Source organism: Melanostigma gelatinosum (genome assembly GCF_949748355.1).
Source record: "Melanostigma gelatinosum genome assembly, chromosome: 8".
NCBI classification, from domain to species: Eukaryota; Metazoa; Chordata; class Actinopteri; order Perciformes; family Zoarcidae; genus Melanostigma; species Melanostigma gelatinosum.
The window spans coordinates 18,583,146-18,599,610 of NC_136641.1; the positions used below are offsets into that span (position 1 = coordinate 18,583,146).

Here is a 16,465-nt window from a genome sequence, read left to right on the forward strand (position 1 = left end):
ACATTCATGCTAGCTTCATTTCAGTTGGCTTCATCGTTAGCACTGTTTCCTTAGATGTAAACACTGGCACGCCCACCTTCCTCTCGCTGCGGCACTTTGACGTTTTTTGATTTATTCCTTTTAGATCATTAGAAAGATAACTGAATGGGTTTTGAGAGAAAGTGGGACACGGTGTGACAGATGGACGTGTTTTACTTTGCCCTCACTGAATCATCCAACGTCACTGAACGACGTCCCAAATCAGAAGCAACCAAATACGATCGTTACAATCAATGCATAGAGGGATGGTTACAATCAATGCATTGTGTGGGTGTGAGAGAGAGAGAGAGAGTGTGTGTGTTCTGGGGTTGGTCGTCTGTTTCGTCTTGCAAATACATGTTTCATTGGCACATGAGTTGACATCATCCCCTCTTATCTTTTTATTAATTCTGTGTTTTGATGTTTTATTGGCAAACATGTCAAACATAAAACAAATACTTACATGGATAATGTCAGGAGAACAGAGTACGATCATAAATCAGTTAATAAAAATGTCAGACAAGGTACAAAGATTGAAGGTTATAATAGCATTTCTTAAAAGAAATACAGCAAAGAACAACGTCTCATATAATTACCTCACTTTGGGGTTATAAACAAGCAGTGCTGATAAATTCATTATTAATGATTGTGAATGAAACATTAGAATAATAGTGGTAAACCTCATAATGCACTGTATACATTAACATATATGGATATAATGAAAATGAGGCTGTACAAATACATTAATGCAGTATAAATGTATAGCTTGTTCGTAGTCTTGTTAGCTTGTTAATTGTGCAAACTTAGTTGTACCTTTTTAAATAATGTATATGTTCAGAAGAAACCATTTGTTGTTTTGTCGGGTTAGTTGATCGATGGAAAAATATCGCCAAACATTCCCTAGTTTTCAGCTTCTCGATTGTGAGGATTTGCTCATTTTCTTTGTCTGTTTGTGGTTATAAAATTTATATAATTAGATTTTGGACTGTCACATGTCACACTAGGCCTCAGGAAACACTGATGGGCAATTTTCTGACATTTTATAGAACAAATAATCATGAATCCATTCATTGAGGAAATCCCTGTTAGTTGCAGTTTATCAGTGATTTGCTATAACAAAAGCCCATTTAGGTAAGTCAGTAAACAAATATAATCATGTTATAAATTTCAACAGACACGTAGACATCTTACATGTAAATGTCCCCTCAAACTATTTTAGTTTCAGACCCACCAGTTCTGGAGCTGACTGTAGTACTCCGCTGTGTATTGGCAGTATTCAAATGCTGAATTTAACAGCATGAGATGCCTTTCCTTTTGTCGAATGCTTCTCTGTCCTTTGCGTTTTTTAATCTAAAATACATTGTTGTGTTTTTCAGTCAACAAACTGCAAACATTGCTGCTGAACTTGTGGTAATGTGCCATTCTCCCCCCCCCCCCCCCCCTATTGTCCCATTTGTTCTTCTTCATTCAGATGGATGACATCAACGTACTACACCACAGATGCCTCCTGAATCTGAGACGTCGAATCAGAGACATTGGGGATGGGCGCCCTGCACAGGAACGATACATGAGGCTGCAGAAGGATGGAGACACGCTCAGGTCCGCCTTACAATGCACGGCTGTACGATGCTTCTGTGTTATACTGTGTTTGGCTTCCTCTGCCGACTCATTGGCGGCCTTTTTATTTTTGAAGTGGCAAAACTTGGTATTTTGGGTTTATTACACATTTTTGAATATATTTTCTCTTGTGTAGATCTTGCCGAGCAAGATATTAGACGGACATGGTTCCTTCTTTTAGAATCATTCGTATGGACCGTGTGTTTCTGTTCATTTAAAGGGCTCAGAAGGAAGTGAAGTTTTAGCATGTTGCTATGCATCAACATGCTGACCACACTGTACTATAGAAGTATAGCAGAGAAATGCACAGATAAACAGACGCCCTGAAGTAAAAATCTATATGTGATTGACTTAACAAGGTCTGTATCTGCTTTGCTACAACAGATCAGACCGGTATTCCTAGCTAGGAGATATTTGGCCTCTGAGAGGATTTTACTAGTTTGTAGTACCCATCTCAATACTTTGAATGTGTGAGTAAGAATAGGGTGTTAATATGACTGACTAACAACGGTGGTGGATGGAAGACGGGTAGCTTGAGGGGCAAAGTTTGTGTTCACGTTTGAATTGTCTTCCGCATTAATAAACCTCAACAAGTCTACTGCCGACCACAGAAGCACTGTCAATGGAGTGCTTGTTTCTAGGTCATTATAACATTCCTTATTCTAAAGGTGGCATTTGATCTAGCTGCTCAATACTGTGTGAAACACTCAACACATTTCATTTCTCATACGAAGCTTCAGTGGTTCTTAGGAAAATCTTTATTTGTCCATCTCCAGTTTCACTCCCAAAACAAAACATCCCTTCTTATATAAAGCTGGTGGATATCATATGTTATAAAACAGTAATAACACAATAACCACGTGCATGTCTTTTGATACGTCTTCCTCTAATCATCATGCTAAAGAGCAGCTCTACATCATTTCATTGTAACTGTTGATAACGGGAACATATTATCGTCTCGTTTCTGTTGCAAGTCTGGTGCATTTGGTTATACAGATGGTGCCTCGACAATCTTCCGATGAGAGGATGAGGTTGTTCTTAAACATGTGTTTCTGAGAATTTGGACCTATTAGAAGTCACCTATTGTCAACCTGTCGTTTCTTCTCTTTAGTTACCAAGGGAACTCTGAGGAGGTGGGTTGCTATGTGGCAGGCCATCCTTTATCAAAGGGAAACTGCTACTTTGAGGTAAGGCTCATTGATGGTGATGCTGTAAGTTAGCGTCCAACGTTGTTATTGTAGCTGATCTGCAAGACCTGACTGTCTCAAATGTTTTCTTTTCAACTGTTGCTTTTTGTTTATCCACTTTTTCTTGGATATGTGGTAGTCATTTAGAAAATAACTGTTTTCATCATTCATTTTGAAACGCTGGGGTGGGGGATTTTTCACAATGTGATTGGCTTACCACATACCATCGTCCCTGTGTGTGTGTGTGTGTGTGTGCGTGTGCCCAAGATCGCTTTACCATCCAGCCAGCAATTTTATCCCCTGGAATCCCATTGCTGACAATTTTTCTCAACTTCATATTAAATTCTGAGTGCCCCCCTCTACAGTCCCAGTTCACCAGTGCAAAACCACTACCTCAAGAATGTCCGAGCTGCATTGGAATGAGGGAGAGGGTGTGTGGGTTAGGTGGTATCTTTGAGCACAGAGATTACTCTAACACACACTGTTTTTCTGCAGACTGGCAGCAGGAGAAACTATCGGTACTCTGTATCAGACCGTTGTAATGGTTCTTATACAGAAGAGTGTGAGGCAAAACTTTTTTTTTGGTGATTTAGCACAGGAAAGTTGCAAGAGTTAGTCATGAATAAGGCGTCGAGGACTGCAGTGTGTTATTTACGAGCCGGCGTGTTTGTCGATGGTGCGCGTCAGAGCAGGCCTTGTGACGTGTGTTCATGAGACGACAGGTGAGGACGGACGTACTTCCTCGTCTGCGTTTTTTTTAGGCGTCAGAAGGAAACGTTAGGGCTGTGCATTATCCTGCGAAACCTGCGTCATTCTGCTGAGCTGCAAATGGAGCCAGACGGGACTCTGCAGCATCGGCGTAAATTATTTACTTCTTCCACTGTTCTTTTCAGATTTTTTGTTTTCCTTTTGTTTTTGAGACGAGAAGCACAACTTTAGAGCTATGTTGAAACATTTAAGATCTGCTTCAGCGAGATTATAAACAGGTTGACAACGTGCTCTGACATTATTTATCGTGGCTGATGTGAGGTGTGCCAGATGTGACCATTTTCATTAAATGTGATGTCAAATTCTCAGCTGACCTCCAGATCACTCCCTCTCCTTCTCCAGCAAGCAACTCTTAACGATAACAGCGTTCATGTTTAAACGAGAATCACATTTGGAGCGTGATATATATTTTGCTGTGTTATATTTTATATTATTCTCCACCGTGTGACGCACATGCTGTCAGTTTTCCCAGATATCCATAAAAACTTTTGGAGCGTTTATGCTGATAAAGGTCAGGTTCCTTTGGAGGTCCTCCGTGTTTTTTCTTGTTCTGCTCTCATAAAGAATCCATTTCACCTCTGTCACGACTGCTGCACCATCTCCGGGTTTATCATCTGTTCGAGCTGAACATCTGCAGCATTAATAGATTGATTTGAGAAAAAAAATCGTATCGACATAACTTAACGGCACATTCCTGCTCTTTCCTCGTCTCGCATGTTTTTGTAACTTTTATCCAAATCCTTCAGACACACACGGTTTGTTAACAGTTTACAGTTGCCAAGGCCAATAATGGCTAACTAGCCAGCTGTTGGAGAACAATTTAACTACTTAATACTTCATCGACATTCTCTTGTCACAGTGTAGGAAAGAACATTGCTAATCATTCACACTGATTCAGCAGATTTCGTAATGTGCTGATAATTTCACAACAACAGAAAGGCGAGAACAGGCTTGTGCTGTGCTGGGATTTTTAAATGCTACAAAGCCATTTTCAACCATTATGCATTTGGTAACACCAGCGATATTAACGCCAGCACTGATGTGTTTCGTCAAAAGTACAGTCATATCATTTAGTTTAGAGCTTAAAAAAACCCGTTTGTGTGTGCAGTTAATCTTTAAGTGCCGGACTGAAAAGGAATGTGTCGTCAGAGAAACCCAAGAAGTTTGGTTTCACATGTGTCGTCATGCAGGAGCAGCGATTTGGGGGTCTGGGCTGAAGAGGGAGGTAGAGAAGGAGGGAGGCAGATATGTGGGGAAGAGGAGAAAGAAATCCAAGGCATGATGTAGAGTAAGAAAAACTAGATTTTACTTCAGCGATAAACAAAGCAGACTTGCACCGGACAGGGCTGTTGTCCTGTGTTTGCCTGCATCACCTCTCACCTAATTCTGCTCTGTAGTGTGTGTCGTTTTGCTCTGAATGGGCTTCACTGGCAGGCTGGTGTTATGTCAGAGGAGAGGAGGTTATTGTTGTTACTGTGGCCAGTATCACAGGAAACAGTATTCTCACCATAATCAGTGAACCGTGTACACACAAAATCATCAGATACGAAAGCACGCCGCTTGTTTTCAACTTAAGACAGCTGCATGTAAATGACTAAGTACAGCACAGTGTCAGTGGGCTTTCACAGCTAACCCTTTTAGTTTGGTGCGGTTAAAATGAACTAAAACGAACCAAGACCACAGGATTTTATGATAGCAGATATGTGATTTTAGCATTTATGCAGGTCAACACGTCAGCGCAGGTATTTTCCCTGATCGATAGGTCAAAAGCTGTTAGAAGCTGCTCTGCTCGTATCCACCTCTGTGTAGTCTACGACGTCTGTTCATTAAGTCCATTACAACGTGTGTCAGTGATCCCATAGCAATGTGCCTCTTGCTCTCCGATGTTCTCATCCCTGAGTGCACAAAGGGGCTTTTGTACAGTCCTATCTCTACCTGTTAGTCATTATTCATCAGAACATGCGGCCAATTTGCCCTCTTATAATATGAATAATGCTTATAATTAGCTATTTCTTTGTGAGCTTTGCAACACTGATTTGAATGTAGTTTGACATAAATGTTTACTTGCCCGAAACAGTTTTATCTATCTTTTATCAAACAAAGAACGTTACTTGTCGCGTTTTATCCGCCTTGCTGTCAAACGTGCGGCAAACTGCGCGATACGTTAGCGTTTTGTCCTCGCCAACGCCGGCCAACTAAACTCCTGTTTTCAGGATAATTGGAATGATTGATTGCTCTTCAGCTTATACACTTTGTTTGTTCTCGTGAGTCCACGAATAAAGTGAAATGGCTGAAGTTTATTTTATTTAGAGAGAATGTTCAAATAGAGCATAAGTTCAACAAAGTTCCGTACAATGTTATAACACAAATACAATACATAAGAAAGCCCACTCCTTAGCTACTTCCATCGTCCGGACAAAATACAATGTTTTTAATTCTTTTTTTACAAGTTACTAGATTTACTAGCCCGACATGGCATCTTACTTGCCCAGGGGAATCGGGCAAGCCTTATTGTTGAGCCCTGGTATGTATATCTGATATATCAGCACTTTACTCTGTATACCTGCAAAGACCCACAGCGACCACACAGACTGAGGTCAAAGAAAGGCATTTACTAGTTGAGGGGCTTCTTTTCCTGAGTCTAGTTTGTCATTAAAGGTGAAGTTTCACACAATATATGAACTGTGTTTTCTCTCTCTCTCCCTCTCCCTCTCTCTCTCTCTCTCCCTCTCTCTCTCTCGCTCTCTCTCTCTCTCTAGGTGACAATAGCGGACACAGGGGTGAGGGGTACCATTGCTGTGGGCCTGGTGCCTAAATTCTACAGGCTGGACCACCAGCCTGGCTGGCTGCCATACTCTGTAGCTTACCATGCTGACAACGGCAAGTAAGTCAAACCACACTTTTATCTATTCGCTACGGTGCAGCGTTGGTTTCTTGCATGCTTTGAGAAAATGGATTGTGGTCAGTCGGAGCTCCGTCCACACATAACTGCCGCCTCTTTGCATTTTTCACCAGCATAAAGCTTGTTGGTTAACTTGAGTATTTCCATTTTTCATTGTTATTTAAAAATACTTCTACTCCACTACACCTCAGAGGTAAATATTAAACCTTCAACTTCACGCCATTTATTTGATCATACAGTCATTTTCCGAATTAGCTCTACATTTACCAGCTGCAACATTAAAGTGACGAACACATTAATGCATCAATAACTATAATCCAATGATGGAGGCCACTCTTAAGTTCATTTTGATGCCAATACTTTGTTACGAAAGTAACATTTTGAATGCAGGACGATTACTTGTAATAGAGTATTTTTACATGGTGCTAATAAACAGTTTCATCTCAAACACATTTGTTGTGTGAATAAATGTGATGACACGGCAAAAAAAACTTGCAGGAGAGAACACAGAAGTTATTGAGTTATTGCTGTGTGTTATGAAAATGATAACGATCGCATGGTTCTTTTTTTGTTGCCTTAACTAGCTAGGTTTAATGTTGTGAAGATTTCTATCTCTTCCCTCTTCCTAGGTTATACAATGGCAACCCTGTTGGACAGCAATTTGGGCCAAAGTGTGCTCGTGGTGACCGCATTGGCTGTGGAATACACTCAGAAAATATTGAAGCAGGTTTTACGATAGTCTTTTTCACCAAAAATGGCAATAAGGTAGGTGTTTTTTAATCCGAAATTCTATCATGCTTTGTTTCAAGCATGCAGCAGCAACTGTCTGTACGCATAATGTCGTCTCCTCGCTTCCCTCTCTCGTGCAGGTGGGCTCAGTGGAGGTTCCCGTTTCTGCAGAGGGGCTGTTCCCCGCTGTAGGGATGCACTCCATGGGGGAGGAGGTGAAGGTTGACCTGCAGGCAGAGTGGTTCCTGGAGGAAGATGAAAGTATGATGATGGTGGACAGCCATGAAGATGACTGGGGGCGGCTTTTTGACGTCAGGGTTAGCGGCACGGTAAGAAGTAAAAAACAAACAAAAAAAAAGGCCCCTGTTGTTTTCTCACGTTTAAAGGAACAGAGATACATGTCTAGCCGAGTTAAGTGCAAATATAGCGAGTATTTAGAGTAGTGCTCACATCACTCAGCAGCCACATTACCGTACAAGTTTTAAATTGACAATGTGAGCTGGCTGGTGGCGAGATACAGTTCCATGTAGGACTGCAAGTAACAATTATTTCATTCATCAAAGATTTTTTAGGGCTTAATTACATTACTAGAGCTTAAACTGAACCCAATTCTGACCAGTAGCCAAACAAAACTACAAACCACTCATTCATGTTTTATTCATTTTTCAGGCTACCATTAAGATCAAGGCCCCGCATTGGATATAATCTTTGTAATATTCTCAGTTCACGTCATGATTTATCACTTAAACACTATTTTCAGAAATAATGGTTTAGCACACTAGTATATAAGTGGTTATCTGCGTTCCCTGTTGTGTGAACGCAGAGACCCTGTACATGAAACCTAACACATCTCACATATATGTACATATATATGTATGTATATATATGTACAGTGCGTTGTCTTTTGAATGGGAAGGATTACAGAGTGTCTCTCTTGCGTGGTTGCTACCAGTTCCCCGTGTTTGTTTTGTGCTTTTAGAAGATCCTTCAACTGCCTGTTCTTCAGCAAATCCCTCTTTGTTGACAACTGTACTTAATGCCAGAAAGGCCGTTAGCTGCTATTGCTGCTCGCTCTCTCACAAAGCGAACGAAAGAATGTGAAAATGTTCGTGTATATAATTAAAGCAAGATAATGTACAGTGGTGCTATCGACGGCTGAACTAAACGCTGAACTATAAACCTATGAACCAACGGCAAATGTTCACGGTCACCTTCTTTATGAGAAAAATGATTTATGAAATAAATTTAAAAAAGTTTTACCTGGAAAACTTGCATCATTTGAAGGTCTAGTCTAGTTCATTCAAGTTGGTTTAAAGTAACATTTGAATCTTTTTGTTTTATTTTGCTTTAGTCAGCGGAACTCTGTTCCAGTCTTATTCTAGTTCATGTTTTTGTCATACTTTTCCCAGATAGTTTCATAAACCTGTTATGGATTTTGCTGAGGGATATTTCTCCTGGCTGTAAAACCTCCAATGAACCGTTAGCATCAACTTGAACCATGTTTTCATGCATCCAGGCTGAGAACGTCTTACTGACTTTCACAACAAGTCGTTCTTGGTTATCACATACTGATAATGTTTCGGCTTCACGTTTCACTCACAACAAACTTGTTTTAACTGCGTCGTTAACTTCACCTGTTGACTATTATGTCTAATGAATAATGTGTGTTGAATGTGGCTCCACACATGAATAGACAGCATTGGAATATGCGAGTAAACGCACACGTTGACGAGTGCTTTACTATTGGCTTATATTTCTATTTTTTGGCAGCACAAATGACAGTATTGTAGAGCTCCCCCTACATTTCTCAGATTTGGCTTCCTGGAGAGCTCGTGTCTCATTCAGCGGCGCTCCTCACAACTCCCCCGTATTTCTGAACCCTGTTGACTGATATTTGGCCTTGTGGGTGTTTTGGGCCATACGGTTAGAGTTCAGGTTCACGGCTGTTTTCTCGGACGCTGTTATGAGCCACTCGAATGGAATTCACTGTTTGCAACAACTGTGTCATCAGTGGTATCACAATACTGTATTCCCACCACTTTACAGTAGAGAAACTGTGGCACCTTTGTTTTGTGTGAAGGTGTGAGCTCTCACCCCCTCCCCCCAAACTTCAAAACTACAGGCAGGTCTCTCATTGACACCGGAGCGATCGAGGACAGATTGTGTGTGGTTCCCGTATGCGGTTATGTGATAAACATGTCTGTCCACGGTGGTACACAATCATCGGACACACACACACACACACAGAGACCATCATCTTTCCTGCAAGCAGACAGAGATCATAAAAGCAGAGAGCTGTGGGTGAGAAGGATGATTCAACCAGCTGTCTCGCTCTCCGTCTGTCTGTCTCTCCCTTCTTCGGTTTTTCTGGACCGAGGAGTGGCAATGGCACGAAACGTGTTGGTGGAGCCAAGTGCCTGGCGCTCCACCAGGTTGTAAAAATTCAATAAGTGGAGTAACGGGACTCTGAGGAATCTTTTACTCTTTCTCGTGTTATTGGAGGTTTTCACAGCTGGGGTGTCGGGCTGCATGCTCCGCTCAGCAGTGATTTATTTTCTCTCCCTTTCTTTTGAGTTTTCTCTCATGCTACCATCTAATATACGGTCATATATTGTAAGGGTTTAAGCGGGAGATAATAGTCGAACTGATAAGGCTGTCAAGTTATGACAAGTACAAGGATTTAGTGTCGACGATGAGGACGAGGAAGGGTGTGGGACAACAGTAACAGTAGCTGATCCTGGAACGAGGAAATAAAGGAAGGGAGGAGGAGAAGTAAAGGGAAAGAAGTTTGTTTTGAAGGCTAGGAGCCTTTGAGTAGCAGGATTAATATTAGGTAAGATTATGCTTTAAGGGCAGAACATGTCAGACTCAAGGTGGTCTCACTTAATCTCTTTTTTGGTTTTGACTTCTAATTCATTTCATTTTGTGGTTTGAACCAAAAACTGTCTCAAGTTTTCCAAGTGTCTACTTTGGATCTTTGAACACAGCACTCTCCTTTCCTTGTTTCCCTTCCTCTATCCTCGTCTCCTCTCTTCTCTTCTTGTTTATCCTCTTCTATCCTTGTCTCTCCTCTCTTCTCTTCTTGTTTATCCTCTTCTATCCTTGTCTCTCCTCTCTTCTCTTCTTGTTTATCCTCTTCTATCCTTGTCTCTCCTCTCTTCACTTCTTTTGTTTTTCTCCTGTCCCCTCCTCTCCTTGTTTCTACCCCATTGTCTCCTCTCCTCTCTTCTCCCCTCAGTTCTCTTCTTCTGTCTTGTCTCCCCTTCTAACTTCTCCTCTCCTCTCCTTATTTCCCCTCTTCTGTCCTTGTTTCTCCTCTCCTTGTTTCTCCTCTTCTATCCTCGTCTCCCCTCTTCTCTCCTTGTTTCTCCTCTCCTTTCATCTCCTAGTTTCTCTCCTTATATCATTGTGTCCTCTCTCTTCTCCTAATTTCTCCTCTCCTATCCTTGTTTCTCCTCTTCTATCCTCGTCTCCCCTCTTCTCTCCTAGTTTCTCTCCTATCATTGTGTCCTCTCTCTTCTCCTCATTTCTCCTCTCCTTGTTTTGTCTCTTCTATCCTTGTTTCCTCTCCTCTTGTCCCCTTTTCTTTATCCTCCCCTCGCCTTGTCTGCTCTATCCTTGTTTCTTCTCTACCCCTCTATTCCTCTCTCCTCTGTACTCCTTTCCTCTCTCCTCCTTGTTTCCTCCTCTCCCCCTTCTCTCCTCTCTTACCATTTGCTTCATCCCAACAACTCCTTTTGGATTTCAACATCCTTTTACTTTGTCACGCTCATAGCTGTGAGCTGTACTTTAAGGAGCATGGAAATATTTGTCCTCCTTTCTCACATGTGCGGCTACTCCTCAGATATTTCCAGTGTTGGTGGTTTCCGATGATTTACGGATCCATCATTCAGCTGCCGTAGATGAATTGCACGTCTCTGGCTGCTCGGCAGTTTGTTTCGACTCACCTCACGAAACATTTGGTCCAAACGGGGAAGTCGTTTTCACACGTTGCTATTTGATAAGTGTGGATAATAACTGTTCCGGATTAAAGCTGTTCCCCTTTACTGATTGTTAACGATGACGGAAAAGATTACTGCAAGATAAATGACTTTTCTGACTGGTATGCTTTTGATGAGGCAGTTCTGAGAAGTGCTTAGCCGCAGTATACACAGCGCACAATGGTGATGGTGGTGACTGGTCTTTGCCTTTGTGAACTGCTTACATTACAGTCGGGGGGAGGGGGGCAGTCCTGTTTAGATAGGTGGGTAACTGATCCTAGATTTCTTGCTGCTATGATCACACCTACCTTGCCAAATAATCCCGCCCCCTGTATTCAATCTACTCAAGTGTTTATCTGTTTTTATAACTCTCTCTCTTTCTATTTCCCTTTCACCAAATAGTGCATTTGCATCATTTAATCTTGGTTGTCCTTGAAAACGCCCTGATAAAGTTCGTATAAAAGGAAAATGTTCCCCTTCAGGGAGGTTGGTGTTTTTACTCTGGTCTCCTTCATTTTATTTTATTTTGTTACGCTCTTAGTTCCTTTTCAACTTTTTAATCACTCATCTGAAGGCCATTTGTTCAGGGTAATAAATACTCTGGCCACATGGCTCTGAGTGGAAAAGTGAAGTAAATGGAGTGAATTTTAATTTGATGGCTGTGCCTTTGTTGGCTCTGTGTTGCCTGTAAAGAGTTTCACTTGCAGCTCGATAAGTGATGAAAGCCGGTCTGCCATTATGCAAAATGTAACATGAACTTGTGATGCCAAAGCAGCAGGTATCCTCAATTTATTAACTCTCCTAAATTGCAACGCCACTTGAAATTTAGGTTTATCTCTCTGCAGTGCAATGACACTGCACTCATTGTTAATTCAGCCGCTATTAAGTAAATGTATACCTTTTATTTAACAATACATTGATGGTAATTAAGATTAGAGGGTCAAATATTTACTTTAGTTTTTTCATCCAGCTCTGGGGATTTTAAAAATATCTTTTTTCTTATATTACATAATCAGATTTGACAAATGTACTAATCTGACAGAGCCTCATAAAGATATGAAAAACACAAACGCACTCCTACTTCGTTCCTCGTCTTTCTTTATGGACGTTACAGTCTTTCAACCACAAATGGTCTCATGCAAGTTAACTTCTTCCTAACAATAATAATGATTGCCCTAATCTGACAGAGCCTTTACAGTAACAAAATGAAAGTGAAATTTAATGCTGATCACGTTGCACTTGGTCGGTCAGATTGAGGTTTTTAGTTTCAGTGAATCAGAGAACAGATTTGTGTCACTTCCAAGACGGCGGCGGGCAGAGCCCCCCACTTGTGGGTGACGTCACTGAGACTGTGTCCATATTTTATACCGTTTATACGATATTCTTAAAACGTGTTACAAAGTGCTTAACAGTAACCCAAACTAGAGAAAGTAGAGCTTTAAATAGTACCTCACGGCTGAATGTGATCACAACGTCCAACAACAGACGTTTACCTTTCAACCAAGAGATTTTATAGTTATTTTGGTTTGTAATTTACTCGTTTAATGGACGAGAGAAAATCATTTTGAATACATGACATTAACAAACATCAGTTTGCTGACCCCTCAAACACTAACAGAAAGTTGTGATTGATATGTTGGCTATGGTTTTGAAGGCTTTTGTTTAAAACCAATACATAAAATGTTCCTTTTATAAGTGATCTCACTTACTGATTTGTATAAGATTACCTCATGCGCACACATTGAGGGATTTTTTTCCCCCCACTACCTTTGTTATCACTTTCAGCTGAACGTGTCTTAGGCAAACAACACGTTTGATAAAAATCCCCATGCCACCGTACTCCTGCTCTGCTGTTTATTGGCTGGCTTTCCACTGCGTACGTGCGGCTCAGTGCGAACACGAGCATCCAATCCTCTGCCTCCTGTTGTCACAGCAGTTGCCCACCAACTTAATCCCCTCAGCTGCGGATGAGCGGGCCGACAAGTAAGTGGACAGCACCTGAGTCTGCAGTTATCAGTGCTCCCAAGTGTACCGGTGCTCCCTCACAGCCCATATCTCACGTTCACTCCCTCCTCCACCCCTCCCCCAAGATGTATGTATTTTAAACACATTTGTTTTTGGGCCGTAGAGGTGCACAAAACTTGTTTTTATTTTTTTAAATTGGCTCCACATTGCTGTATCCTCACCAGAGCATCTCCTTTGAACCGCACCAATCATTGTCAAGTAATTGTACCTCTTCCAGTTGCCAGAGCCAGCTGGTGTACCAACGCCCCTCTAAGGTTGCCTGCGTCCTTCCTTCCTTCCTCTGGAAACAATAGTCAAGAATCCCAACATGACACTGCTCTAGGATGAAAGTTCACAACTTTCCCATTAAGTTGTTATGGTCGCAGCCTCCCAGGCCTAGCGGCGGCCTCCAGTTCTCTGAACTGAGCAGCGTGAGAAAGGAGGAAACTACGAATAACTGAATCCGAATTCAATGGACGGACTGAGTGGAGGCTGGCTGGCTGATGGGTCAGAGTGCATCGCACAAGATAACCGGATTAAAGCAAGGAAATCTTAAAAGACATTGTTTGTCTGCTTAATTTTAACATAAATTCGAGATAAATCATCAACTATTGTAAAACTTGGTGTGTTGGTTTTCCTCCTGTCTTTTTGAGTTGAGTTCGTTGAGTCACCAGCCACCGACACTTGTATAACAAGAGTTATATTTAATAACTTATCACATTTCACCTTGTCTTTTCTAAAGGAGACCAGCACTGTGCAATTGCTGTAATCATGTTACATCATTCCTGCAGCTCTGCAATCGCGGTGATCAGAAGGTTTGCAAAGTAATGGCTTCGCTGGATGTCTGTTTCTGGAAAAGAGACGACTACCAAATCTTTCTTCTTTTTAATGTTGTCTTCAGTCACAGTTTTTGTGTTTCCATGTTGTGTGTCTCCATTACTGCTGTAGCCCCGATGTGTGGTTAAAGTTTTTAGGAGTTTTTATGCCCCAAATGTAATGATTGGACCGGCTACCTGCCTGTCTACTGGCACATATTTAGCTTGTGCACTCATTGCTCGTTACCAGTCAGTCTTCCACAAGCTGCTACCTTGATAGCTCTGAATACTAATAATAGACGTGTTTGTTGTTAACGTTCATAATGGTAATTTTGGGGAAGAGGCTGTGGAGGGAGGCCTGAAGGGATGAGCTGGCACTGTTGCTGACTTAGCAACTTTCTTGCTAGATTTAGCCTCTCTTTGAGCTACTGCTGCTACTGGACATGGAAAATATAATAATATATCATTTGTACCTGGCTTGTTCTGCACCTGGAGTCGTGCATGTTATTCATCAAACCTGAGAATATACTGCACTCATTTTATTGAGCACAGACTTTTTTTCTCAGACTCTTTGAATGTTTTTGATTCTCTTGACTGAACAGCTCCCTGTGGAGATTTTGACCTCGACAGATTCTCTATGAATGGGTCACCATTTAGTTTATCTCATGCATAAAGAGGCACATGCATGTGTGCGCCTGCTGGTGAAGCAATAAACCGTCCTACCAATGGTGTCACACTATTGCACTGATCTACAGGTGGAGGCAAGGGGAAGAAGACGACTGCTAGCAAGTGAACATTGCTGAATTGAAATCTCGTGGGTTTGCAAATGTTTTCTGTGAAAGGAAATGCATTCAACATGTTTGTTAGAGCTCAAGGATGCACACAATCTGCGTTGGCGAGTAACACTAAATGTAAAGAATACGCCTGTGGGCACATTTTAAGATCTATTTCACAAACCTGCATTACCCGTTTTTCTTGAACTTTGTGACATTTTCACTTCCTGACATGTTCTTCACTTGCTCACTTTATATATTCCTGAATATTTCACATATAACTGAACACATCGCGAGCTACTGCCATAGTAAACCAGGCGGTAAACACTCACGGATTGTGAGTGCAGGATATTTACCCTGGTCTTCATGTTAGTAATTCTGGACCTCTGCGACGCTATTGGCATATTGCAACTTTGGCTCAGGTAAAAGATTTATTTTACAAGGTGTTGTCTCTTGACATAGTATTGACTTGGATCCTAGATGATTGTTATAAAACACATTCCTCTCTCCCCGAATACTGCACTTAAAATACATATATTTTATACACATTGTATAAAAGCTACTGTTAATTTATTGTTATTTATCTATTTGGCTTGCCGTCTTTTCATGGCGTCCCCTCTCTGGTGTTATTTAGCTCCTCCCCCCCCAAGAGTAAAATGTTTTTTTCCTGAAAGTGGCAGCCTTATACCTGTAGCTCTTTTACGACTTTGTCCAAATAAATCAGCACCGGTGGCAGTATACGTGCTGGCGTTTGAGCCACAAGTTAATTTGGGCAACACCTTCCCAACAGCGGTAATGGTGATAATACATGAAGTGTATTAAAAGGTGAGGAAAAGCTCCACATGGCCAGTGAGTGATGAGGTGTCAACAATGGTTTTTACCGGTTTCGCAAATCTTAATAATAATAATAATTGATTGATTAAACCTGCAGAGTGACAACGCGTGTTTATTGTTTTAGGTCTTTGTTTCGTAGTTTTCATATGTTATTACCAGCGTGTCATACCTGATCACTGTTGCAAAATAAAGGTAGTCCTTTGCTGTCTTGCAGGATTTTAAACACAGTGTTGCTGCAGTTGAGGATATTGCCGTAAGGCATTCTGTTTGCATAAAGGCAAACACCATCTTGTCTTCTCACAGTAAATACTTGTTCTCCTTACTGTACCTCACTTACTATGTCAGTGCGATGGTAATTGCAGGTTGTCTTTGGATTTCTGCATATTGTTTTGGTGCTAAATGCCTCTTTGAAGCTCAGTAAAACGAGGTCAGTCCCACAGCACAGCAAATGGGAAATCACCGGAGACATTACACGTGTGATTGGAAAAGTTAATTAAAGCTTTGTTAACAGTGAATGATTTGTTTTGGATGAACTATTTTTAAAATGACAACCCACGTTTGTTCACATAGTAAAATTAAATGCATTTGAGGTGTTTTAATGGCGTTTTAAACACATGAGCAATACTGTTTCAAGATATCATAACTTGAATAATGAATACACGGCAGTGAGTTGCAGCGGTTTTGTTTAGGTTATATATTGCTCAAAAGAACAAGCTAATTTAAAGTGTTTCATGGTAATACAAACAAAGTCATGACATGGTTTAGGTAGAGTCATTTTGTACAAACATCACCAGTTTGCTGCTGGCTCATTACAAAAGCAGCAATGGCAGAGCGGCTG

At 41.2% G+C, this 16,465-nt stretch overlaps 1 protein-coding gene across 2 annotated transcripts in view; it reads left to right on the forward strand.

The window, feature by feature from the left end:
• LOC306781333 (SPRY domain-containing protein 3-like) overlaps positions 1 to 16,465 on the forward strand; it is a 40,818-nt gene that overhangs the window by 377 nt on the left and 23,976 nt on the right. For both annotated transcript variants that reach the window (XM_079274143.1, XM_079274144.1), the window contains exons 2-6: positions 1,490 to 1,617; positions 2,747 to 2,822; positions 6,350 to 6,474; positions 7,122 to 7,257; positions 7,362 to 7,550. In XM_079274143.1, coding sequence (XP_079130269.1) covers positions 1,490 to 1,617; positions 2,747 to 2,822; positions 6,350 to 6,474; positions 7,122 to 7,257; positions 7,362 to 7,550 — 654 coding nt within the window. The remainder of the gene's footprint in view (positions 1 to 1,489; positions 1,618 to 2,746; positions 2,823 to 6,349; positions 6,475 to 7,121; positions 7,258 to 7,361; positions 7,551 to 16,465) is intronic.